The sequence below is a fragment of the Mustela nigripes genome, chromosome 12 (genome assembly GCF_022355385.1).
Source record: "Mustela nigripes isolate SB6536 chromosome 12, MUSNIG.SB6536, whole genome shotgun sequence".
NCBI lineage: Eukaryota > Metazoa > Chordata > Mammalia > Carnivora > Mustelidae > Mustela > Mustela nigripes.
In genome coordinates, this window is record NC_081568.1 from 143,169,374 (window position 1) to 143,196,786 (window position 27,413).

At 44.5% G+C, this 27,413-nt stretch overlaps 1 protein-coding gene across 4 annotated transcripts in view; it reads left to right on the plus strand.

Annotated features, from left to right (window-relative positions):
- The window catches only part of SEMA6A (semaphorin 6A), a 128,566-nt gene that overhangs the window by 84,668 nt on the left and 16,485 nt on the right, over window positions 1-27,413 (plus strand). Inside the window, exons 10-19 of one of the 4 annotated variants that reach the window (XM_059416083.1) lie at window positions 598-815; window positions 4,148-4,279; window positions 6,660-6,815; window positions 8,229-8,405; window positions 8,743-8,883; window positions 8,968-9,048; window positions 12,101-12,159; window positions 14,414-14,434; window positions 14,572-14,622; window positions 19,851-20,015. In XM_059416083.1, coding sequence (XP_059272066.1) covers window positions 598-815; window positions 4,148-4,279; window positions 6,660-6,815; window positions 8,229-8,405; window positions 8,743-8,883; window positions 8,968-9,048; window positions 12,101-12,159; window positions 14,414-14,434; window positions 14,572-14,622; window positions 19,851-20,015 — 1,201 coding nt within the window. The remainder of the gene's footprint in view (window positions 1-597; window positions 816-4,147; window positions 4,280-6,659; window positions 6,816-8,228; window positions 8,406-8,742; window positions 8,884-8,967; window positions 9,049-12,100; window positions 12,160-14,413; window positions 14,435-14,571; window positions 14,623-19,850; window positions 20,016-27,413) is intronic. The other 3 variants (XM_059416086.1, XM_059416084.1, XM_059416087.1) reach the window with 3 other exon arrangements.

A 27,413-nucleotide genomic window follows, 5' to 3' on the forward strand; every position in this document is an offset into this window, starting at 1 on the left:
TTGTTCTTTTTTTTAAATTTTCTTTTTAACGGAGCTGTTCCATAGGAGGCGAGTAAATATCCAGCACCTTTAAGCAAACTGAGAGTGTTGATTGTCTTTATTGCAAAAAACAGCAGAGCACTTACTGAATGTCCACTCCAGTTACCTCTATCACAGGGTGGGTCACAGTCCGAAAGCTGGAGGGCACAAAGTCAGTGCCCAGCGGCTGGCAGGGTTGGAGGAATGAGGAGCCTGAGAGGGCCCCAAGGCAGCCATTGAGGATGGCACAGAAGACGCCTCCAAAGTATGCTTTTGTTTGAGGAAATAAAAAGCTAAGCAGTCTGTATGGAAATGAGTTTATCTGGCTGGGAGCTGATCCCCTGAAGGATTTGTGGCTCTGTATTAAATACCACAGCCTTATCTTTCAAAACATACTGTTCCAATGAGTCTCCCCCCCCCCCCCCCTTTTTTTTTTTTTTTTTTTTTTGCTACTAATTTTAGAGAAATGGGATTAAATTAAGCACCTTGTTGTGTTTCTGTTTTCGAAGAAAGACAAATTCCACCACAATCTCGCCACATTCCGTGCATCTGATTGTCCCCGGTATGTTTCCTCTGCAGGTAGTCTTTCCGAGAGTGGCTCAGGTGTGTAAGAATGACATGGGAGGGTCTCAGAGAGTCCTGGAGAAACAGTGGACGTCTTTCCTGAAGGCTCGCCTCAACTGCTCGGTTCCTGGAGACTCTCATTTTTATTTTAACATACTCCAGGCGGTCACGGACGTGATTCGTATCAATGGGCGCGATGTCGTGCTGGCAACCTTCTCCACACCTTATAACAGGTAACCATGCCCTGGGGGTGCTCGCCTCACAGGTCCTTCCCAGCTTCCTCTTCCCTGGGGGGGTTCTCTCCCAGTGCACAAGCTTCACAACTGACGCCAAACGTGCCACCCGCTGTTTGTGGTTAAAAGCACTTAACACTCAGTTTTCATCAACAAATTAACAAGTCACAAGCATTATTAGATTAGGATTTTAGGGGAAGTAATTAGATAAATTATAACGGTACCTCCTATTTCTATGTCCGGCATGGAAACATGCCTCGTGTTATTTCTGAATCTCTCCAGTCGTACCAGAAACTGAATACTGTTGCCCTCTTTTTACACCTGAGGAAACTAACCTCAATTCTGTCACCTGGTCCAAGTAGTCAGGAGATGAAAGAGGCACCCCTGGAACTCAAGAGCGTTCGATTCTCCTTCCTCCTCAAGGTCATCTAATGTTCTGTGTAACTTTAAATATTTCTATGACTGGACTGAAAACTTTGGAAGCGAAACCACTGAAAATGTATTTAAAGGCTACAGAGTGGCATGTGAGATTCCAACAAGTCCGTCATGCACCCTACCTAAGGGGCCCTGCTTATTACCCTGTTCGAGGAACCTGGACCCCAACCGCCACTGACTCCGGAGGCTTGAGTGAGGACTTACAAGTCATCCAGCAATGAACCTAGAAATGCTGGCAGCCTGTTCATTCCTATGTTCATGTTTACTTAGGCTAAGGCTTTGAGTAATCTAATGACGAACTAAAAATTCTTCCTGGAGCAGAACTGTGCAGAAATTAAAAAATAGGAGGAAGTCAGGCAGAGATTCCCTGGTACTAAGCTCTACCAAACCTTAAACCTTAGAGTCCTAGCACTGTTGTATGACCGGACATGGTCATAAAATCTTAAAACATGGAATATCTTTCTCATTTCTGTGGAGAACCTGGGATGTTCCATATTCCCCTCTTCTGGATAAACACTGTTGCAATCCTAATCATCCTTTTGATGAAGACTTTTAAGAAGCTGAGGGGTGTCCATATGACAGGCACCTGCGTGAGGAGACTGGAGGACGGCACACAGAAATGCTTACAAACCAGGGAGAGTCTGAAGCAGAACACACCGAAGGACACACTAATGTTCCTCAGTTAGCTGGAGGGCGAGAGTCAAGAGCTCTCCACGGAAGACACGTGACAATATGAGTCCATAACGCAGCGAGATGTGTTCAGTTCCATCCGAGTGAGCTTAACCATCTGCAGGGATTTTTAGGCTTGAGCACAGAAAAGATACAAAATCTAGGCCGTGACTATTCATACTTTGGAACCCAAGTATCTAGGATTGTTTAAAAAGAACCTGTCTTGGTACATGGGAATGCAGGGGCTAGAGGAATTTCACAGCACGTTTCTAGTTTGATGGGGGGCTAGGTGGGGAGTTGAGGGGGAGAACTCGTATAATTACAACACAGTAGTCGACTCTTGTCCATTATAGATACTCCGTTTAAAGTATTTTCTTAGAAGTACCCTAAGAAGCCCCCACTTAGTACATGCTTATGCATTCTCAGAAACCTTACTCGTTCAGTAAAATGAGAAAATGGTAACAATGCACCTACCCATTTTCATCTATAGAGTGTGCCCCTGGTTTTACTGGCTCTGGTCTCGTCCCTTTCCACCCCATCCTCCATACCCAAAAACTTGGTCGGGAAGGGCTGTTTCAAGCCCTTTAGGTGCTCCTCTCTGCCCTGGCGACAAAACCCAAGTTCCCCGGTGAGCATCCCTGTCCCACCACGGTCAGGCCCTTCTCCTCTTCCAGCTGCACTTGTTTATGGACTGGAGCTAAAAGGTAGTTCTTAGATGTGCTGTGCCCATTCGTGCCCTCCTCTGCCGGGTCTGCCAGTCCCACCAACGTGTCTTAGCTGAGACCTGCTGTCATTTATTGAGCATTTGCTGCTGGAGATTAGGGATTCCGTAAATCACGCTAAAGGAACAGAAGGTGGGAAGAAAGGATGAATGAAGTTAAGACGAACAGAAGGTGGGAGGGAGTAATCCTTTCACAAGTGATTCTAACCTTGGGAAGATTATGGAACTCTAGGGTAACTTTAGTTATTATGAGATGCCTCATAAAATACTTCAGTAGCTATCCTATTCACCATAATATTCACATTATGTATCCCTGTTACTGTTAGAATAGGGAGATGTGAAAAGACTTTCACAAAATTAAGTAAGTAATGCTAGGGTTCTAAGATTCCAAAACCAAAGGGATCGCTGTCTTATCTATCCAATTCTGTACACAATGTATATATAGTCCACATGTTTGAAAATTCATCCTGCCACTTCGTTTTAAACAAGCTTTCTAATCCTCTCCCTAATTCTTGCTTTATTAGTAATACTTCAATAACCATGTTATGAAATTAAAGATGGCAGAAAATACCCCTAATCACTTAGGCAGTGATTTCCATATCCTTTCAATATTTGCAAAGTCAAGACTAAACGGGTCTCTCTGCCCTGGACGGCGCAGTCACCGTGCACAGCGCCCGTGTCTTTGGCCCCGCTGCTCCCGCCCATGTCTTGGTCACTACCTCAAAGTCTGGTGAGCACTCTCGGCCAGCTGGTACCAGCCATTTATTTGATCAAAATCAAGGAATGACCATAGTTAGAGACAAACAGGGGTTCAAATGAATGAATAATTCATGCCTCCTCCCCACTGATTAAAAACCCCCCAGTCCTTCCAAGAGTACCAGAGAAGGATGTAATTACAGGTAGAGATTACCACCATTATTATTATTTAGCACGTAATAGAGCACTTTATTTGCAAAACGTTGGTGCTTTAGAGGCTTAAGCTGCTTTGTCTGATGCAAATAAACAGGAAGTAAAACTTGAAATGGGCAGTGGGCAAACAGAAAATAAGCATGCTTTCCCCACACATGCATTCCTCCTCCCAGGGTCTCTGAATGGAATAAACTGAACACAAAAAAGCAATGAGTGGACAATGGAGACACTTTTACTTCAAATGTACCCCAATATTAGAGATGTAAAACATTTTTCAAAGACTTTAAGGTTAGTGAGTGAAAATTCAGGGAATTTCTGAACCACCAGTTATGAACAGACTAGAACCCAGTTCCAAAGTCAATAACCAAAGGAAGAGGTTTTTTTCCTCTTTGCTGGTAAGCAGTCTTTTCTTTAAAGCCACCCATGCAAACGTGATTCAGGGAAACGTTCCCTGTGTATACCAGCGTTCCTTACAGTATTGGGGTGCAGACTTGAAATTTCCAGTGCCCGTAACAGGAGAGGTGCTTTCGAGTCTGTTTTCCAAGCTGCGTGCGTTAACAGTTGTGAAAGTAACGCAGCATGAAATGCTATGTTACAGCATCCCAGGGTCTGCAGTGTGTGCCTACGACATGCTCGATATTGCCAATGTTTTCACGGGGAGGTTCAAAGAGCAGAAGTCTCCAGATTCCACTTGGACACCAGTTCCTGATGAACGAGTACCCAAGCCCAGGTATGTGTAAATATTTCTGTGGAGATTCTGAACAGCAAAAAATGGGCACCTTGGCCCTCTGACAGTGAATGTCTTAGAGAACCGCACACCGGTACCCTCCATGGGGCCCCAGAGATATAAATGCTGGAACAACAGAAAGACCTAGAGGGCCATTTGCCTTCATCCCCTTAACCTAAACTCAGCATTACCTCTAGCTATATTCAAAACAAGGCTCAAGTCTTCTATTTAACCTCTATCCCAGTGGCTTATCCAATGTAATCCATCCCATCTAGCACTGCTGGTGTATGGTTGGGAAGTGGGAGTCCCGGAGAGGCAGAATGTGTCTTGTGCAAGTGCACAGACCTGAGTAGGTTACTACCACTATTCCACCCTGCTTTCCTGTCCTTATACAGAGACCCACGTCCTCACACCCTAATCAAATGTGAAATATACATGGTGATCCCTGGATTCTGTAACCAGGCTGGATCAGAGCTGCGTCCAGGACTCTGGGGCAAGGGTGGGTAGAGACCAGTGGGTAGAGTGGACCATCTTGTTTGCTCTGCTCTACTGGGTTCTAGTCTGTTATGGATCCAGACACATTCCACATCCCTCCACCAAAATGTAGAGCCCCAGAATTGCTTTCATGGGGAACCTGCTGTCCCAGGACAATGCAGAGACCTCTTGGTCCTGTGTAACCTCTGCGAAATCTTTGCACGGAGTCAGCAAATTCGTTCTCTCTCAGAGGGACAGGATGAAACTCTGCCCCACCTCCATGCCTGCCCTCCCCATGGAGCACGCGCTGCACACTTCCATTAGAACACAGGCGATCTAAGGTCTGTAGAAACGTGTGTGTCCAGCTTCCTCCACTGAATCTTTGAGCTTCTGCAGAAAAGCCCAGTATCTTCCTTTTTTTTGGTTTCCAACATTCTCCTCCAGCCACCAGTCCCCCACACAGAGCCGGCCAGTCCATTCAACTGAACTGACTTAGGTAATGTTACCCAGCCCCCTCCACCCCCCCCCCCCCCAACCACAGGAAGCCCTCTGTGGTTCATCGGTCTTCATCACCCGAATTATCTGCCGTGTGTATTCGCTACTACTCACGGAGAGCAGACCGTGTGCAAAAAGGCACACCGTGGCCGGCTCAGAGAGATCCCCAAAAAGTCACTGCCTGGGAACGTTAGCTACTTTGCAGATAGGCAGGAAGGGGAGCTAGGCTCGAGGAGTGAGATTCCAAGGATACTCACAGACTGCTCCCCTTGATGTGTGAAAATGGTGACAGCCAGCTATCGCCAGGACACAAACTGTGATTTTCGGATGGTGACAATGGGTTTCTCCCCATCCTTCCACGGGCCTCCTTGTGCCTCTGGCTGACATCAGGATGCTTTCACAGACTGGCTGTGTTAGTGCCGTAAAACGGTGCGTAGATGAGGCTGGATAATGCCAGGGCTATCAGGGTCCAGTGTACTCTCCTGAACTAGCAGGCAGAGGCAGGGTGTGGACAGGACTGGGGTCGGGTTTCTCTGACCTGACTTTACTAGGCTGTCTGCAGACTCCTGAAACCACGGTACTGCTTGTAGAGATGACTTTCTGCTGTCACTGTTCAGAAATAAAGAAATGACCTTTCAGGAGAGAATCTTCAGTGTAACTGGCTTTTCATACCTGCCCAAATCAATCAAAAACACTAAAGACAAACCCTGCACATTCTTGGAGCTCCAGGTAAAGAGAGCCAGTTACAGTGAGTGTTGCTGGGCTCTACACTGGCTGGCCACTCTGTGAGCACCTCTGTCTTCTACATCGTGCAGAAGTTAGCTGCCTTCTCTCCTCTGGTAGAGCAAATATGCCTAAAGGACGTCCAGCAGGGTTTTAGGACGGGCAGTGGAGCTCCTGCCATGTGGGCAGACCTCCCACACCTCCCGCCTTGACTGAAGCTCCATCACTGTCTGGGAGGTTGGTCTGGGCTTCTGGGGGAAGCCAGGCTGCCCTGGCTGCAACTTCGATATGGAATGAGGCAGCCAGGAGAGAAGCTGAGCCTATTTTGTTTGGTGGCATTCTGCACCGTTCAACTTCCCCTTCTCAGCCTACAGCATATTCTCCCTCATTCCAGATGCTTAGGGAAGCAGTCCATTCAAAGAATTTGCCATAAGTCTTTTTTTTTTTTTTAAAGATTTTATTTATTTATTAGAGAGAGAGAAGGGGAGAGAGCAAGCACAGGCAGACAGAATGGCAGGCAGAGGCAGAGGGAGAAGCAGGCTCCCTGCAGAGCAAGGAGCCCGATGTGGGACTCGATCCCAGGACACTGGGATCATGACCTGAGCCAAAGGCAGCTGCTTAACCAACTGAGCCACCCAGGCGTCCCAAGGCATTTTTAAAAAAAAAGCTCCCTCCCTTTGTTTCTTTCCAGGCCAGGTTGCTGCGCTGGCTCATCATCCTTAGAAAAATACACAACCTCCAATGAGTTTCCCGATGATACCCTGAACTTTATCAAAACCCACCCCCTCATGGATGAGGCCGTGCCTTCTGTCATCAACAGGCCGTGGTTCCTGAGGACGATGGTCAGGTGGGTGTCAAGAAGATCACGCCCTAACCGGGCTGTTCCTTCCTCCATCTCACGCTCACAGAACCTGCCAGTACATCATGATCTGAAATGCCACAAACATCTTCTGTTATCCTTGGTGTTGCTTCGGCTAGGAAATGCTGGCCAGTTGGGGGTCTGCCACCAAACCCTCATCACCACATTCCCAGTGGGAAGAGTTCTGATATCTCCAGGCTAAGAGGACCCGTGCCAGCGACTAGAGGGAACAAAGATTCCTCCTTCCGAGTGAGAGCCTTCTGGGCAAAAGCAGAGAAGCAGTGAAGGAGAGCCAGTCGATGGATGTGAATACATGTGTAGTTGGATATGGTTGCAAAACATGCTCCAGATCCCATCCAAGTCCTGTCCCCAGCTTGTTAGCTGTCAGACAGACCGGGGATGGACGGCACTTGCACAAGGACGCAAGAGTGAGGGAGTCACACTGTACTATTTGTAATCTGAAGGGGTGGCCAGAAGAGAAGGGACAGCTGATCAGAAGTTTGTGTTAGCGTTAAATACTCCTTCTTGTATCTCTTTAGAGTTTTTTTCCAAACCATTCCACAGGATTTCCCAAGTACCATCCTGTTAGTGGCAGCCAATAAACAAAATGTTACTCGTCTTTACACCATTTTTTAAACAGTGACTTTAGGGGAAGATGTTAAAGGACGATAATGGCTTTCGCCCATAAACTGGAAACTGTGGTGTAAAACTTGCAGGAGGGCCCGTGTTTTCTGGTTTCCGCCAAAGTGCTTGGCACAAACAGGTATCCACCGAGTGGTCAATGGCTGAGAGATACCCGCGAAAGACGGTGCCCGACAGGACTTATCAAAGGCCTGATGTCCTTCATCTATGGCTTCAGATGGACCCTGTTTGGCCTGCATGTCCTTGTCTTAATTTACAGTGCCATCGGCACGCCACCTTCCCATCCCTCAGCACTTTCTCAGCCCCTCTATGTACACGTGGAAAGCCTTCCAATTTGTTGACAAAGCTTTGCACTTCAGAGGCAGAGTACGAAAAACTGGTATCTGTTGCTTGCCTTTATGGTGGTAAATGAAATGTTCAGTGAGTTTGGTTAGTATTTCTTCTCCTCTTCCTGGGAGACCTCAGTCTTTCCTTGCTGCTCATGGAAGAGATCACCGCTGAGCGGTTGCAGATGGCGATGGCTGTCTATTTGTTATGTGACTTGGCCTCCACACATACCTCCGTCCTCCCCTTGGAGCCATCCTAATGCTCCGCATGTGGAAATAAAGGACCAGAACAGCTTGAGAACATTATCTACATGCATGTATTTTTCTTGGGGTTATTACTAGAAAGCTATGTCACAACTGTTTGAAGTGGAAAAGGGGACCCTTTAATGACAGACCGACAAAAGAGCTAAAAACCATGATCCTGTCATTTTAGATACCGCCTGACCAAGATTGCAGTGGACACTGCTGCCGGCCCGTATCAGAATCACACTGTGGTTTTCCTGGGATCAGAGAAGGGAATCATCTTGAAGTTCTTGGCCAGGGTAGGAAACAGTGGTTTCCTAAATGACAGCCTTTTCCTGGAGGAGATGAGCGTTTATAACCCTGAAAAGTAAGTAGAATCTTTGGCTCTTTCTTAGTAATTACTGGTCATTATGATCCTTTTCATTCAGAGACTATCTGAGGATAGCATGTTTAGGTGACTTTTAGTATTTGCAAAAAATACTTTAGTTCATAAAAAGCATTGTTTTCTCCTTGCCAGTAATGTGTGTTTATATAAATACACACAAAAGGGAGGGGGACAACTTAAAGGATCTGCTTCACCTTCCGTGAGACCAGACTAAGATACCACCCCGTAGGCTGGGAGGCGGGATGGGAGGGCATATGGGGAGAAAGAGAGCAGACTCCAGAGAGACTCTGAGCAGCACCATCCTGCCTTGTGCCACCAGGTGCAGTTACGACGGAGTGGAGGACAAGAGGATCATGGGCATGCAGCTGGACAAAGCCAGCAGCTCTCTGTATGTTGCATTCTCCACCTGTGTGATAAAGCTTCCCCTTGGCCGGTGTGAACGACACGGGAAGTGTAAAAAGTAGGTATCTGGCCTCGCTGACCCTGAGAAGGTCCACAGTGCTTAGAGCAGTCCCAGTAGCTCACAGTCCCATTCTTCCCGCAGAACCTGCATCGCCTCCAGAGACCCGTACTGCGGGTGGGTAAAGGAAGGTGGTGCCTGCGCCCACCTGTCACCCAGCAGCAGGTAAGGAGCCTGAGCTGTGTGGGAGGGTAAGGCAGCCTTAGGCTGCAGTGCATCCTAGACACACCGTCACCCCACTGCCACCCAGCCTTCTGTGCACAGACCTCATCAGTGGGACTGCCACCCCCCTCCCTCCTTTTCCCATTCACAGAACATGCCAGCATCACATGTGGCAGATTTTCAATTGATTCATCATCCGTCCTCAAACTGTTGAAAAACACAGGGAAAAGAAACACAGTGGGCTTCTAAGTATTCCCTGAAGAGAGGAACAAGAAGGTGCATGCCTTGATCGCAGCAGTGTAGGAACAGTAGAGAAAAGGCACAACAGGGTCCCGATTAGATTAGTGCTGTGGTCTGTCCGGCCACAGCCAAACTAACTCCTCTAATGGACTGTGCAGGGCTGAGAAGAGGTCACAGAGCATTTGTTCAGCGATGCATCGGTACAGCGAGTCCAGTAAGCCATTCCAGGCACTGAAGAACAGCTGACCCGATTACTCGTTAGGGAGTCAATCAGTTCTTGGCAGTTGTCCAGCAAATCAGCTAGATCAGGCCAGTGTATCATGCCTGTGATTTTGGTGCATAAAATTGTTACCCTGGCTTTAAATGCTTAGATGGCATTAGTTAGAAGGTTTTGTTTTGTTTTTTCTGTCTTTACTTTGGTGGATATGAAATCCCATGCACGTCCTTGACAAGTTAGGGCAACTCAAGGAAGGTGCCATATGGCAGCACAGTTCTATCTGAACCATTCCTTCAATGTCCCCAGATCCTAGAGGGCAAAGAACCATGTTGGCATGACTCTGAGCCTCCTCTCCCATTTTAGAATAGCTGGAGAGGCAGGAGAGTGGATCTGATGACCACCACACACTAATTTGAGGGAAAGTATTCCCACAAACATAACTCGGGACAGTTGTCAAGGCCGACCTGGAAATCTGCCTCATGATTCATTGATTATCTAGATCACTTCACAAGTAGCAATGCTGATATACTAGCGTTAGAGATTTGTATCTTTTCCTGGGAACCCTTGAGGTGATGAGTAAAGATCACAAATTATGGGAGGGAAGCTAAGAAATGACTTATCTCCTTTCTATATTCAAGGTGTGACCTGAGGTGATAAGACTGATTTTTAAAAATCATTTTTAGGTAGGGGCTCCTGGGTGGCTCTGTAGGTTAAGCTAAGGTCATGATCCTAGGGTGCAGAAATCAAGCCCCACATTGGGCTCCTTGCTCAGTGAGGAGTCTGCTTCTCCCTCTCCCTCGCCCCCTGCTTGTGTGCAGTCACTCTAATAAATAAATAAAATCTTAAAAAGAAAGTAATTTTTAAGTCAACATCTGAACTCCAAAATTATTCCCTTAAGGATCTACATCTATGTCTCATTGCTCAAAACATGTGGAACTCTTTTTGGAAAACAGCCTTCAGAGCCTGATGAATCCTGGCTTCCGATACCTCTGAAAATCTTTATCTTTGGAATACGAATTTGATTTTTAACAGAGAAAAACACTGGAAAGCAAACACAGTGAATGATTCGATCAAGGCTGTGACTTTCCAGATGGTTTTCCTAGACGGTCCATAGAATCAACTCTAAAGGCAGTTGCAAAACAGAGTGTCAACAATGTTGTGCGAAGGAGCACAGAGCGTCCCCCCAAAAAGGACAGTACTCCTCTGAGTGAGTCCAGCGTGCTTCTTTCAAAAATCAAAATAGAGATGCTGAGACTGGTCTTATTATATACCTTGTGCAGCCCAATGGTAACCAAAGGGATCTGAAAGAAGAGTAAGCTTGTGGGCAAGTATGAGGTAATAAAGCAAGGTTCTCAAGGTCACAGGGTCGCAGGGTCTCTGGGGGTCTCAGCACAATGTACCACCACACCCCTCAAGGGTGCTACAGGCCCCTGGCCATTTGTTCTTTGGAACATACTGTCACACAGGTCTTTTCTAGGCAAAGAAACAGATCCGGGTCTAGGAAAACAGTGCTGGGGTCAAGGAAAAGGAAAGAGAAAGAGGCCTTTTCTTTTTCTTTTCTTTTTTCTTTCTTTTTTTTAGGGACATATTTTTCTTTTTTCTTTCTTTCTTTATTTTTTTTTAATTTATAGACTTCTATTTCACTTATAAAGAGTTATGTTAACATTTTAGGGGCCCCTGGGCAACTTAGTGGGTTAAAGCCTCTGCCTTCGGATTAGGTCATGGTCTCAGGGTCCTGGGATGGAGCCCTATATCCGGCTCCCAGCTCAGCGGGGAGCCTGCTTCCCTTCCTCTCTCTGCCTCCTTGTGATCTCTGTCAAATAAATAAATAAAATCTTAAAAAAAAAAAAATACAGGGGTTAATAAGGGGTACCTGGGTGGCTCAATGGGTTAAGCCTCTGCCTTTGGCTCAGGTCATGGTCTCTCGAGCCCCACATCGGGTTCTCTGCTCATCAGGGAGCATGCTTCCTTGCCCCTCTCTCTCTGCTTGCCTCTCTGCCTAGTTGTGATCATTCTATTAAATGAGTAAAAATATTTTAAAAAAGAGTTATGGGCTGCCTGGGTGGCTCAGTGGGTTAAGCCTCTGCTCAGGTCATGATCTCAGGGTCCTGGGATCGAGTCCCGCATTGGGCTCTCTGCTAAGACAGGGAGCCTGCTTCCTCCTCCCTCTCTCTGTCTCTGCTTGCCTCTCTGCCTACTTGTGATCTCTCTCTGTCAAATACATAAAATCTTAAAAAAAAAAAAAAAAAGTTGTGTTAAGATTTAAACTTTTTTAACGTTTAAGAAATGCTCAACGAATCCATAAAAGAAGCATATAAATAATCCACCAACTAATTAGCTCCCTGAATAATATCAGAATTAGTGGCTTAAACCCTGCCTTCTCTTTGAAGAGTCCCATAAAGACTTGTTTCCATAAACTTCAGAGACAGATTTTCCAGCTGTGATCTGTTTCTTTTTTTGCACCTGCCATTCAGTTTATCAAACCATGTTCATTTCTGGAGTGAAACTTCAGACTCATTCCAGAGTAAGGACGTGCATTATTGAATTTGTTTCCTTCTTCTCCCTGTTCTTTTTTTTTTTCTTTTTTTTTTTTTTAAGACTGACTTTTGAACAGGACATAGAACGTGGCAGCACAGAGGGCCTGGGAGACTGTCACAGTAAGTACTGCTTTTTATCCATGCTTATCTTTGTGCAAAGACCCTTTGGTCGGATAGCCCAGAAACACGACCCCCACATGTGGGGCTGGATGTGGATGGCCCCAAACCAGGCAGAAGTAACAGGAATCATCTTCTAAATATCAGAGAGAAAAAACAGTGTGTTGGAAAGCCAGTGTGTCAGTGCTGTTGCTGTCAAGTGCCGGCGCCTGTTTCCTTGTTATAACACTGTAGAACCAATTCATTCCAGAGGATATTAATTATAGTCGAGAAATAAATCAAATCAGCATTTCCATTAAAAAACTGGTTTTGTTGTTTTAAAAAATGTCTTATTATACCATAATTTTTAGCTGAATAATAAAAAGACTGATCGCTGTACTCTAGCTTTTTAATTGAATGGGAGTGTTTTGTTCTTGAACATATGCCTAATAAAAAACTATTTTTTTATTGATATCTGTTACCACTCACAGTAGAAAAAGATTTCAGAAAGAACCCACTAAGTGCAAGATGACTCCAAATAACCTTTTTTTATAGGAATTAATCTATTATGCTTACCTCGGAGTTCATCTCAAAAGTTATTAAGTTGTAACACTTTAGCTGGAACTTCATATAAAAGATCCTGGTCAAAAGTCTGCCCAGTTGTCCTATGATCTGATTAACATGGGTATTCTCCTGAAAAGGTTTATTAATGCTGATTTAGAGAACAATGCCACTTTCTTGGAAAATAGTTTACAGTGTTTTACATGTTATAGATGATGAATTCTAGAAAGCTGTTCATTCAAAATGGCACCCAAAAAATAGCTCCTGAGGGAATTAAACTCCTGTGGGAATTAAATTCCTGGGGGAATTAAAATCAGGTATACTCTGATACCGGATTCCATAATGAAAATCACGGGTCCAACCCTCAATCCTTGAGGCATGAACACTGAACTCGCAGACTCTGAGGTACCACTCAAATTTCTACCTTACCTTTTTTGGAGATCAAAAATAATCCAATAAAGAGGACTACAGGCAGCCTTATCTCCCAAATTCTTTGCTTTATTATTTCATTTGCAAATATTACATATTGGCCAAAGCTTTTTATTAGGTCTTCAAACACAAAACTTAGGGAAAGAAATCTACCTAGGAGACAGTGTCCTTACCAAAAGGCCTGCATGACTTGTGTGCCGTGAAACTGCTTGATGTTTGATCAGTGGATCTTAAAATCATGTTAGTCATGTCGGACGGAGCCTTATGGCTCCGTTTTCAGGGAAACAAGTTCTGGTTTGTGTGTGCGTCTGTGTGAGCAAACTTAATTAGCTGACTTCAGTGAATAATTTTCTTCCTATTTTTATGATCTGGTGGTATGGGCATCTGTAGAAAACAGGAGTGTCGACTGGGACTGAATGACTGAATGGATGAAAGCTGTGAAAATGACTGTTACCATCTCTGTCACGTGTCCACATGACCTGTGTGTTCTGGGGCAAAGGAAAACCAAAGGAAACCTCTGTATCTAACGCAGGGGAGCCCCTCAGGTCCCCAGCCCACGATTTACTCTTCAATCTCTGTGTTATGGTGTGCTCCCTAACCTTGAACTCCAGTCCCAGCAAGGCACTCGGGGTGGGGGAGCCACTCAGGGCAGGAAGTAAAGCCCCCGCTCCTCTGCCTTTCCTGGTGGCTTCTCTGCTCCTGCTGGGGCATGACCTACTTCTGTTACAGACGTGTTCACATACAGGCATTCAGGGTTTAGATAACTGGTGCACAGTGACTCCTGAACAGGATTTTAAGAGGAAATGAGGAAATCCTGAAGTCAGTGTCAGAGGCTGAACTCAGAGCAAGCTGAATGAACCAGCGATGTGACTCACACACACAGCATGCAAATACCTGTGTGGCTAAGACGATGACACGACGGAGACCGTAGACAAAAACGTTTCTAAGTGTGGTCCAGGTGTCACTTCTTTTGCCCACATACACGTCCTTCTCTATTAGAGTAAGGCCTCAAGTCCCAGAATCACATACACTAGCAGCTCGCATTCCGTCTACTAACTCTTGCATTTGAGTCTTGACAACAAAGGGCAGTGACTTTGAGGAAACTCACTCGGGGAGAGACGGGGGTGTGTGAAATTGGACCCGATATAAAGCAGAAATTAAAAAGCACTTAGTACTGGGGACCATTTGTAAGCATAATTCTCTATTAGCTCACTCCTGCTTATTATGTAAGTCACGCTAAGCAGAGTGTTAAACATTAAGTAACCTTCTCCTCCCTTTTGTCTTCCAGATTCCTTCGTGGCCCTGAATGGTAAGAAAGATATTACTCATAATTTAATATCGATGGAAATCTATGTGGGAAATCCTGTTTCACTAATCCTCTTGAGTATTTTCAAACCTTAGGTTTCTTTTTTAATTAATTTTTTTATCCTCATTATTTTTTTATAGACATTTCAACTCCTCTTCCAGATCATGAAATGTCTTACAACACAGTATATGGTCAGTTTACGGAATTTTTTTAATTTTATTTATTATTTTTTTTTTTTTGGTAATTCCAACCCACTTATCCTGTCATAGCTTATAGTTTTCATCCCTAAACATCATGGGCCAGATTCTTCATTACTTCAGGGCCCCAATTCACTAAAATTATTTCTCCATCTCATGATGCTTCAAAAATCACTGCCTGTGAGAGACAATTGACATATGAGACTGGCTTCTACATTTTTAATCCACAGAACACGAAATTCGCCAACCTCAGGGAATTCGGTGAATATATTTAATGAGTTCTTAAGGGAGAAGAAATTGCTTTTGGATATAAGTATATCCAAGATAAAAGAACAGTGCGTGTAAGTAATAGGCCATAGCTCTCAACTGGCAGGGAACCATTCCCGAAAATGCTGACTTTCAGGGCGCTGCCCTCTGCAGGAGGGAAAAAAATCTGTACATCATGCAGAGACCAGTTCTTAGGAGGCAAACCTTTCCAATATCACATGAAAATTAGCCATCGAAATTTAAGTTCCCAAAGAGTATGTGTATTTAGACGTATTTTCAGTGAGAGTTCTCCCAAATGTATACAAGGAAGACTGACGCAGGGGAAACGATGTGCAAACAGGATTTACCCCATTGTTCCTGCTCTGAAATACACAGACACTACATTAAACAAAGCCATGAAGTCCATAAACAGAATATTCTGAGCCCTTTATAAGAAAAACTGAAATGGAACTGAAGTGTTCCACTGCTGTTTCTCAGAGTTCCCCCAAACGTTTATAGGATAAACTATTCATGTGTTTTTTTAAATATGGAAAACACATGTGATGGAAGACTGAAGCTTTGCATTATAATGGGGACTAAGAGTTTCACTGATGCACAAACGCTGTATAGCTTTTGTGTTAAAAATATGTTAACAGTAACAATTCCAGGACAGCCTTTAAATGTAGAGGCAGGACATAAAGGAAGGCGGGGGGGGGGGAGGCAGGTTTAGGATTCAGAGAAATAGTTCAAGATGGCTACAAATGTGTTTAACAGCTCTATGTAATAAACTCTTACTCCCTGTGTCTAATTACCGTAAATAAAAAGCCTCTTTGGAAGGCCTAAAGCCTGTGTACTCCTAAGTGAGCTGTGCTGATATGGGAAACAATGCCTGGTTCCCCTGTGAAGGGGGGCCACGAGAGCAGATGAGCCCACAGAATTCATCCACCTTTAGTTGTATCTGTGACTCAAGCCAGAATGCTGAACACCAACAATGAACAAAAATTTCTCAGGAGGCAGATGTCGTCTAGCTTAGCTCACCTTCAGAAGGAGAACCCACTGAGCATCTGCTCTCCTCCACTATCATGCTTTGCAATAATTTCCTATAATTGAATAATCTTTACCAGATACTGAGGAATTCAGGTCTTAAATCTAATTGAACCAGCAACCTACCGAGCATTCATCAATTGGACGGAGACCATTTTTTAACTCCCAGGTAATTTCTCACACAGAAAGAATAATTAGACGATGGGACACTTTCTATGAACAAAAAGTCTCCCTCCAAGCTATGGATCTCTAGTTCTTTTACAAAGGGAAAGGAACATTTTAATTCCTCCATATTAATATCTTAAGGAATGATGCCTGTTCACCCTCAGCTCTTGATCAGTGGCTTCTGTGATGAAACTAAAGAAGAGTTGGAATTTCCCTTTCAACTCATGATCCTGTCCATTTTAAGCTACATCTGTCCAGCGTCAAGTGGCTAGATGACTGACTGACCACCAAAATAAGATCTGGTCCAGACAGTACTTACAAAAGCACAGGAGACTTTCTTTTCACAAACCATTCCAAGAGATGCTTATTTTGGAGTTTAAAAACCTAGATCAGATTTAATTAATTCACTCAAATATGGGTTGAATGCCCACCATGGTGTCAGGTGCTGGACTAGGCACTGTATTTCTACCATCAAAGACCAAATTGCTATTTGTATGAGCACGGACACAGACTAAGAAGCCAACCACAAAGTCTAAAATGCACCCCCCGTTTCTAGCTGTGTCCTTTGCACATCCCCCTAAAATGTTCAGTGGCCGAGCTGAGGCTCATAGAGCCATGAAACGCAAACTGCCTGACTCACAAAAAGAAATCATTGCGATAAGTCTTGCAATCTCTCTGCTTGGCAAAAATTCTGTGCAACAGCAGTCACAACTGCAAGAACCTCTTTTTAGTGAATTGGACCCTATTTTCCTTCTCTCTCCCTTTCTTGTATTGATTTAGTATCTCTTGTTTTGTGTCTAATTGGCTACAATCATTGTTAATAGATAACAGTGGTTTGAAGGGTCTCTAACCTCTGGAGTCACAAAGACTTGTAGATATAGAGAAACAATATGATGCATATTAAAATTAACTCCTAAAATCTATTCCTTTGCATATGATAAGAATAATCTATCAGCGGCGCCTGGCTGGCTCAGTCAGTGGAGTATGCGACTCTTAATCTCAGGGCCGTGAGTTCAAGTCCCACGTTGGATGGAGAGATTACTTTAAAAAAAAAAAAAAGAGGAACACATCTTGAGCTCCACTGATTAAAATATGACCCTTCTTAATGGATGAACAAGACAAAACCATAGGCTCCAAATCTACTGACCTGTAACACCATATCTACAAATAAATGCCTATTTGCGTAGCGTTATTTTGGTTACGGAGTCTCTTAGGGAATATACAAAAATGAGACAGCCTGTAGAATCAGATGTTAAGAAAGAATGTAAGTGATTTCCTTTTAACATTTTAAGCTTGGAGAAGTAGTAATGACATACCCCTCTGATATCAAACGAAGGACTGCTGTTTAACTATGCTCTTACAAGGCAGTTCTAAAATTTTTGAGAATCAGGCACTGCTTTCTCCAACTGTCTGGCTCACTAGTGACACGTGTTGCCTATCTCAAGCCTAAGTTTAAAAGAACACAAACCTCAGGATGCTCAATTTTTTTCTTTAATCTTGAATACATCAGATGCACAGTTTCTCTAGATTTACATATAGAAAATGGGGATGCGGTGGGTATTAGACTAACACTTCAGCAATAGGAAGGAGCTGATTTCTCACATTTGTGTAAAGCATTTTTCTACCTAACTACCATCTGGTCCACATTAATTTCCTCTCATAGCCATAGCTTTCCATTACCAATGAGTTTTCCATGTATTTGCAGCATATGGTCCAGGAAATCTTTCGACGGCAAATGTGTCCCTTAGGCATATATTTCCCCTAGATTACCGTATTAAGAAATGTTCTCCCTAAACCACACTTATGGCATTACCATAAAATTGCCCCTTGAACACAGTTAAATTGAAAGTACTCAAAATGCTTATCAATTCAGGTAAAAGAAATTCCCGCTACTTGGAGGAAAAGGTTTTGTTCCCCACACCACCCCACCTCCATTCTAACTCCCTACAAAGCGATTTCTAATGGTTTGCCTAGGCTGGGTGCTGAATTCTCTCTTGGGATGACCATGTATCACCAAAGAGCGGTGTAGAATTCAGGAGTAGAAAACAAGAGGCTCTGTTTCAGACTGCAATATAAGCAAAAAAGAAGTCAGAAAATCTGCATTTACAAGTTTGGCTTAATTACACTACTCCTGTTCTCTTATCAGTATTAAGAGATGCGCTGTGAAACCCAGAAATAAAAAAAGAGAAAGTCTAGAGGCAAGCATTCTTGAGTTGCAAAAGAACATGTTCCTAATAGCTGGATAGAAACCAGACTATGCACCAAAGCCAACGTTGGAAGCTGCGTGGAGGCGAACAAAATTTACACAGAAAGAGGTTTCTTAAATGTTAGGCACGTGCTGTGGTGGCATTTGAGAGTGGTGTTTCCGCAGAAATCATTAGAGTGTAGGTGAGCCACATGGCTTCTTTGCTTTTCCCTCAGTCTTTTTTACATACGTTGTCTGTTACGTGCAGTACTGGAATCTCCTGGGAACCCAACTTATTATAATAAGTGTCATAAAGAAGAATGCAGTGCACTGATCACTGTCATTTACCTTCCTGGTCACCAGTATTTTATTTGTCACATACGTGGTGATCACAGCCCAAGGCTGGAGCCACCTGTGACTCTCCTCCTTTCTGCCAAAGCCACTGACTCCACATTCACAGTATTTGCCTTGATGGTCTTTCAAACACTGTGAAAGAGGAGGTTGCCATAGCGAAGATGGTTTAATGAGCCAAAGACTCAAGTTGAAAATCACGGAGAGGTTAAAATTTATTTCTCCCGGAGAGAAAAGGTAGTGAGGCTTCCTTTAAATCACTGTTTAAATCACAGTTTACATCAAAGCACCTGATGCGACCTGTATTTAACCTTGTGGGATGGTGGCAGGAAAGCTTAGGAATTTTTTCACAAAAGTATCCAGAGTTTCTGCCCTAACTCCCAACCTGGCCATGCTTTTCCTGACCCTTACGTCATCCTCTGGTAGCCTCTGGATGTCAAAAAGCTGTCCCTTTCTAATCCAAAGCATGTCAGTCAGTGCGGCCTCAAGAAAGGCCTCTCCCAAGCCAGAGTGAGGAAGCCATGCAGCTGACTTTGCTGGAACAAGACACAGAAGGCACAGGCATGGCAACACGGGGCAGAGGAGGATATCATTCCAGAGAAGCGGTGGTGGGAGCAGGTCCCTTTAGAAAGCTGTCACTTCCCTTAGAAATGGGGAACCCGTGAAGCTGAGTTGAAGCTGAACGCAAGACACACCCTCCATGAGAGAGGCTCAGGGAGAAGGGCTTGGGACCGAAGAGTTGTTCCTAACAGGCAAGAGGCTCCTCCATTACCATCCACCCACCCCATTAGTCACAGAGGGTGTCCCCCAGAGTGGACACATCCTGCCTTAAGTCGTGCTACACGAATATCAGAGAAGGCCACCGGTCCTTCTTGAGCACGTGCTGTGTGTCAGACACTGCTGGGCACTTTCCCCACGATGTCACCTTCTCCTCCCCGTGTGAGGAGGATAAGGTGTCATCATCCCCATTTTGTGCATAAGGAAAATCAAGGCCCAGAGAGATTAAGTGAATCTCCCAGGCTCACCAAGCAAGCAGCAGGCACAGGCTGTGGCCCTTCACCCTCCACCTGCAGGGAGTCTTCTGCAGAACCCCACTCCCAAGCCTGTTACCTGGAGGGCAACCTCCTTTCAGTCCTCCAGCCAGCCTGGGGCCCCCCTCCTGGCCTCTGAGCAAAGGAAATGTGGGGGTGTCCGGTGATGTTCTCCCTAACTGTATTTGTGATGAAAACAGGGCACTCCAGTTCCCTCTTGCCCAGCACCACCACGTCAGACACGGCGGCTCAAGAGGGGTATGAGTCTAGGGCGGGAATGCTGGACTGGAAGGACCTGCTCCATTCACCCGACAGCACAGACTCTTTGGGGGCGGTGTCTTCCCGTAATCACCAAGACAAGAAGGGTAAGGCCTTGGAAATGACTCTTCCTCTGGGGGGAGAGGGAGGGAAAAGTGAGGAGGACTGTGTAACTGCTTCCAGCTGAACCGTGCAGTGTTGAAGGAACGTCCAACACACTCCGATTGAAAGCTTCTCAAAAAAAAAAAAAAAAAAAGACTGCAATCCAGTCTTCTGTGTTCGGCTTGATCCCAAATTATCCCGCGATCAAGGAGAAACCACACAAAACAAATAACACATCCTCTAAGCTCCCTCCACCCAAAAGAGGTGCAGTTTGCCCGAAGCAGACCCCTCTCCACTCCTCTGAGCTCATTCTGGGATTCTAGGTCCTCTTCCCCCATTCCGTTAACGGACGAATGGCACAGCCGGCCTCAGCATGTGCATGCAATCCAAGCAAAGGCCCGTCTCCTGCGTGAATGGGAAAACAGTGGGCCAGAGTGTCCTCTGGCCGGTAGCGTCCCTCACTCACGCATGGTGCTGAATTTGAATGGAGTCGTGATCCCGCGATGTAACTGTAACTGCCCTTTGAGGACAACGGCTGAGACAAAAATATGTCATTTAATCAAGCAGAATTGCTATGCATTTAAAACGGAAAGGAAGCTGAGCTCGATGAAAGGGACTCTACTGTGAACTGTCCTAAATTCTCCCCTGCTTTCTTTGCTCAACGAGAGACAGGAAATGTCCTCTCTTTTCTCGCCCGTGGCTGCTTCTGGTAACACATCCTACTTTAGTTGCAGCTGCAATCGAAGAGGCCTTTACTTGTCCAGAAAACAGTCTTGTAAATCAGAGCCTGAAAAGCCCAGTTATGTCGCGAGCTGCTTCCCCTCATTCAGAATTGTTCACTTCTATATGTTTTCAAGAGTTTCATCCAAGCGGGGGTTGGAGTCTCAAGGGCAGATCAGCCACCATGACCCTTGGAGGCCAGTCTCTGTCACGTCCCGCGTACCCCCTCCCGGGGTTCTCTATGTACATATTTCCATCTTTACTTCAAGAGGCCGTTTGCCAGGCTGACCCATGCGCTGGACTCTCGCCCTCTTTTTTGCAACTCATCTCCGCTGCTGCATGGGCCAAGCTGCCGTGCGCAGGTGCAGCCCTTGTAACTTGTTCCAGAGCATGTCCCCTCCAAAGTCCATTTTCTTACTCCTCTAGAACTTCTGATTCGTATTCCCTGCCCCAAATCTTAAGAAGAGTGGCTTCTGCCTCAGCAGCCTCCTGAAGCTGGAGGTATCCCCGCTCTTCCCGTTCCGAGAGCGCGCCAGGCTCACGGGGGGCGGGACAGAACCATCACGGCAGGCCACAAGCCTACCACGTGCCATTATTTGTCATGTGTGGCTCCAGACTGCAGATGTGTTGGTCTTGGTCGAGTTCTCCAGAAGAGACGGCTCTGTGAACTCACTGGGTGTTTGCCCACTGTGACTTTCTGAAAAACCAAACAGCCATCCCTGTAAAGCATTCAATATGTCAACCAAATAGCTGGCTGTTGGTTCCAATCATTTCCTCTTCACTTCACCGAGACGGGTGGCGTGAATCTTCTCCAGTCGTTAACTCCCCAAGGGATGGAGGTTATCAAAGAGTCCAATTAACACTTTGACAGATCATTTTAAAATCCGGCATTGTTCATTCTCTTGGGTCTTATTATGAATATTGACAAAGCTGGAAGCAGTCTACAAATTGTCAAACAATGGTGGCAGAGGGGACTGCATGGGTGTGTAACATGATCACTGTTCTTGTGCTGTTGACTCCTTGCCTTGCCCTGTCAAATTCAAGTTTGGTTTTTGACAATTGATTACGGTTTGACGGGGCAATGACAATGGGTTGTTATGCAGAAAAATTTTTCCAAAACAAAACAAAATTGTAGCTTAATGTTCCTTTTGCCATGATTTTTATGATTTTAATTTCCATTTTGCTCTAAATTGTTTTTCTGTTTAATGTTCATGATTTATTTTCAACTTCTGTTCTGTTTTGCTAAGCACTGTGTGGTATGACTTGGTGATGGCGTTACTCTGTTGGAAAAGTCTTATTTCTTTTCTGACTCATGATGATGTCCCTTAACTTGGCCCAATCCGTGAGCTCCTCGCTTCTTTTCATTTCCTGATGTGGGTGCCTTAAAGATGTCACATCCGTGTGTGTGCAAGCATCTCCCAGGATGCGAGAGTTTCATGGGTTTTGGCGAGGGCCTCTGGCGGGTGCTCTTTTCACTGGGTCAATTGTCTCAAGGGAATGTGACATTTGTGTGCCCCAGCTTTAGGAGCTAAATATACTCTGGAATTGTTTCTAAAACATCACACATTTCCCCACTAAGCAGAAAAGGTGTCCCGCTCACCAGCTTGCTGAGGAGGAGTCAAGTGCCCCATGCCTTGTTTTTTCATTCTGGCTGCTGAGTAAGAAGCCAGCAAGCCCAGGAGCCCGCAGCTCTGCCCTGCAGATCTGCTGACCACCGCTGAGCCGGCCCCACTCTATGTCCCACGTCATCCTCCAAACAATTCTGCATTTCCAGAGTATGTTTGCTTGTCTTTTTCTTTCTTTTCCTTGCTGTTGTCTTTCGTCTTGACTTAATCCTGTGCGTTCCTCACATTCTGTCAAAGCACCAATCCTCACCTTGCAATCTAACCCCTTCTGCTACCATTGTTCTCAGCCTCCCCCTTTCCAAATAATAGACCCAAGCCCTCTGCCCTTCTGTGGAATGTTCCAAGGCTCTTTCCTTCTACACCGTGAGTAGCCTTCTGACACTGTACGTGTACAGAGACAGCCATAATAAGAGGCCTGTAAGGCTTGCAGAAGCATTATCACTGAAAATGAAGTAATTTTCTCTCTCAGTAACTGGCCTTGCCCTTCATTACCCTACTGGCCTTGTCTAATGTCTCTTGTCCTTGCTGCTTTTCTTTAAAATTGCCTGATACCTTTCAAGCCCTAGATTCATTAGTAAAAACACAGCCAACTGCTCTGTTTTATCTCTGGGTCCCTAGATGTCTGGAGCCTCTAGAGCCAGCCCTTTAATCACCAAGTTGAGAAATTGGATGCAGCCCTGGCTACTTCTTTCTTGGTTTTGCCACATTTAAAAATATATATTATTTATTCATTCTATAACTATTGAGGTGGTAATGAGTAGTTACAAAGGGGCTCTAATTACATATGAATAAGAAAGAAAATCCACTTTATTTTTAGATCTGGCTCATCTCCCCCCCACCACCCCCTTCCCACAGCGAAAGAAATAAGAGGTTTCTTTTTTAGGTTAAGCAATACTGAAAATTAATAGCCACTCTTGTGCTTCTTGTTTCTGACCAAAAGTACTAATACCATAAAACCTGATTTCCAAGAAGACTGAGAGATCTGTGAGGAAATTGGCCATGTACTGATCTGCCAAGGGAGCTGTGTAGCATAAATATAAAATGTAAATGCTGACCACTGCTGTTAGGATACAATACATCAGAGCAGGAGAAAATCCCCTACTTAAGACTTTATAGAGTTCTTGTGAGCTGTCAGAAAACAGATAAAATAGTCAATATATACAAAGATGTTCCTATTTGATTGGAAATGCCAGCGCTGTAGTATGCTTATATATTTTGGAAAATCTCTAAAGTGAGATACTATCAAATTACATTCAGTCAAGAGAATATATACTCGCTGCACACAAGAAAAAGATGTGGAAACCGAATTTAAATTAGAGATCAGATGAATAATTTAAACTAAAACATACAGTAAATGTTGAATATATTTTAATCAATGTACAAGCCACTTGTGTAAGCAATTCCTACTTTGGGAAATAACATTGCAGCAAGATTCATAAGGTCTGTCAAGTATGGTGATGAGTATGTTGTCCATACTTCAAAAACAATCCTGAACAGAATTTTCCAGATGATAGAGTTCATCAATGGTTCCTCCAACACCATGTGGCCTCCAGTAGTAGGGCCTCACAGTGGGACAGGCAGCTCCTTATAGGACAGGATTTAGGTCGCTGGGGACATCACGGCCTTCAAGAATACTGATACCTGTACGGGAAGGTCACGTCCTTTTCATTCCTCTTTCGGCCTTCCTGGTTATGTCAAGGAAAGAGTCTCAGTTTGGTGCTTCATTGTTAACGACTCCCTTAACTTGCCGCTTCCCACTTTGAGAAGAATAAACAGGTTTGGGCTGGGGGCTTTGCCATGCAGCTGGAACCAACTGGAAATTACAGCGGTTTTGCTTTCAGTTACTTTTTTATGGTTACCTTCTATCTATGAAAAGTGATGCTTTTACCCCCATTTATGATAACGACAAAGTTTCTACTTCAAAGACATTTTAAAGGTAATTTAAATAAAATACTAAGTAAATGAGAATGTGGGAAGTCCAGGGGGATAAAATTACTAAGTAATATGGTAGGTAAGACTCACAGGTACCACTAAAACTGTAGTATTAGTAGCTGCATGACTAAAGTTTGGGTAACTCTGGCCTCAGGCAATTAGAGGAGTCCAGTGGGGATTCGACTACTATCAAATCATGGCTTCTGGCATTTGGAGGAACAAGATTTACAACCACCATGCTTCTGTGGGCTGGGCTTCTTGTGTTGCAATGTTATGATCTAGTGCACTTCTGACATCTCTTCCAACTACTGAGCTTTGTGACTGGGGATGAGAAGTTTGGTCAAGTAGGAATTGAGAGTAAAACGGGTTTAGACTAAAAGGAAATTACTGATTCTAGTCTTGCTAAGCATCTGGTGAGCAGCTTCTCCAGACCAGCTGTGGGCCCCCAAGGATACCTGTAGCTAGTGAATCCCCAAGTTGTGGCTGAGGGAAAGCTGAGCGTCAGCATTTCTGCTGCCCATCTGCTTTTCCATTACCGGTCTGGACTCATGACACAGTGTTCCCCTGACCTGGCAGCCTACTCCTGACCCCTTTGTCCCTCTGATCCCATTCAAACTCTACCTATGCTGAGCCTCAAAACCTCAGAGCCAGGCTTTCCTCATTAACAAGCTGAGAAATCCAATTTGAGGTGAGCATGGCCCCAATGGCACTAGCTTTTTAACAACCTCTGATCCTTAAAATCTAATGGATTGGGGATTTTAAAGTGCCCCAATTCTATGGGGAAAGTAAGTTCTTGGCTCCTATCAAGTCTCATGTAGGTGATCTCACACCAGAGAGAATTGTTAGGGAGGACAACAGTAAAGGAAGAAAAACAAGGTCCTCCGCCTCTCCTGACTCCCACACTGGGGCCAGATATTCTCTGCCATTTCCTCAGTACCACTGCCATAACAAAAATGTCTTCTGAGGCGTCTCAAGCAAAATTTATGACTGGCTGCACATGCAGTATGGGAAGCCAATAAGGGGTCAGAGGCTAAACTAGAGATAGACGCGGCTCCTATCCAAGAACCAGCAAACTGTCAGACAGACAAAGCACACATAGTAAAGACGTGCCCTGAAAAGCCTTTCTGGCCACCACTGCCTGCGTGAACAAAGCTGAAGTGCATACAGCAGATTTTAGAAAAGGGTAGTAGACAAACTCATCAGCTTGGCTGATGGCAGGACACAGCTTCTTGAAGACGGTTTCTCAAACCCATTTCTTTAGCCCTTCCCTTCAGCACCATGTTGTGGGCGTCATGCACCAGTGGACACAGAAAGGAGAGGAGATGAGGGGAGAGGAGGGAGGTATGGTTGATGTAGCATTCACATTTTAAGGTTTGGTAGAAATGCTGCCAAACTCGGGCTTTTTTTCCAACAGCCTTAACTTTGTTCCAAAAAAACGAAGCCCTTGATAATTTGCACAGCATTTATTGTAAAACCATTTTCAAATGTGATGGCCGGGCAGTCTTGGAGAATTCAGAGCACAGGGTTCAGTCTGGTGGGGAAGACTACCAGTGGATGGGGCAGGAGGCCCCACCTGCCCCTCCACAATCCACACCTGACTGGACCGGGTAGGAGTGGGCATCTCAGACAATGGTTGTTGTACCAACCACCATTCTGAATTAAAGTGCACTTTTTTCTGCTGTGTTCGAGAAAAGCAATCCTTCAAAGTTCACGAAAAGTATCTAAAGTTGCTACTGCTGATGATGATGAAAAATAAGATACGATTTTTGATATTTAGTCCATTAGTATTTTAATTTGTAAATTATCCTATACTGGCCCCATAAAGGTTTGGCACCATTTTTGTTACTGTTATTTCCATCTCCAAAGTACAGATGGGTCCAAAGAAAATTTGTCGGAATCATTAGAAGCACATTATTTAGGGGTCCCAGGGTAAAGTTACTAGATTATAGAATTCCTAGTTAAATTTGAATTTCAGATAAGTCATAAATACTAGGTAAGTATGTCCAACAGATCACTTGAGACATACTTATACTAAAACATTATCATTCCGCTTAAGTTGAAATTTAACTGGATGTTCTGCATACTTGCTACCTGGCAATCCTTTGGGGAGAGACTGCTGCTAATTTCTTCAGTGCGTACATAAAATCTAATGTCTAGATTACATCTACCCTATAACTCTGAGAAAACCCTAGAATAACCCACATAAGAGGAATTAAAATTTTCATTCTGTGAAAAATATTACCAGAGAATTATCACTAAAAGTTATACCTGCATTTGAAATGTGATAGAGTAATTCAACAGATTATCACTGAATGTAGACTTAAAAATGCCACTTTTAAAAATCTGAGAGCGAGCGAGCATGGAGTGGTGGGAGGAGCAGAGGGAGAGGGACAAGCAAACTCCCTGCTGAGCAATGAGCCCAAGGCCACTTGATCTCACAACCCTGAGATAAGACAGGAGCTGAAACCAAGAATCAGATGTTTAACTGACTGAGCCACCCAGGCTCACCTCAAATGCCCTTTTTAAGTTAGAAAGACTCAGAAATCAAACTGTTCCTAAACAAGGGCATGGTTAAAACTATTGGTTCTTTTTAATTTTATTTAACCTCATGTTTATATCAACTGTTATGTTAACCTAATATGTTAAATTTTTTCTTCTTTAATTATACGGCTGCCCTTTTTTTCCATTTCTCATTTCCACGCCTTTGAAAGAGATCAACTAGAATCTAGAAAGCACAAGAAAATTTGTTTAATAATGGCGACAAAAACCCCAGCTAAAAGCAAGACCTAAGGGCAACCTCCCTTTCTTGGTTCAAGCTTTCCACAAACATTTAGCCATAAACTGAATGTTACAGTGGCTACAGATCTGAATTCAACATAAGTCTTCAAGTCAAGGAAATCAGTTTCTCAGGGGCTATGTGCAGGTGACCTCCTAGCTAGCCAGTGGGGCAGAGTGAAGTCCAAGAAAAGGAAAGAGGGACCAGTGGTGATCTAAGACAGTAGGAAGGGAGACACAGCTCAAATCCAAGCTGGGATCTGAGGGAAAGGCCTTGCAAAGTACTGAAGGATAACAAGAAGGAAGGCGGCCATTCCGAGCCAAATAAGCCACATGACCGGAACATGAAGC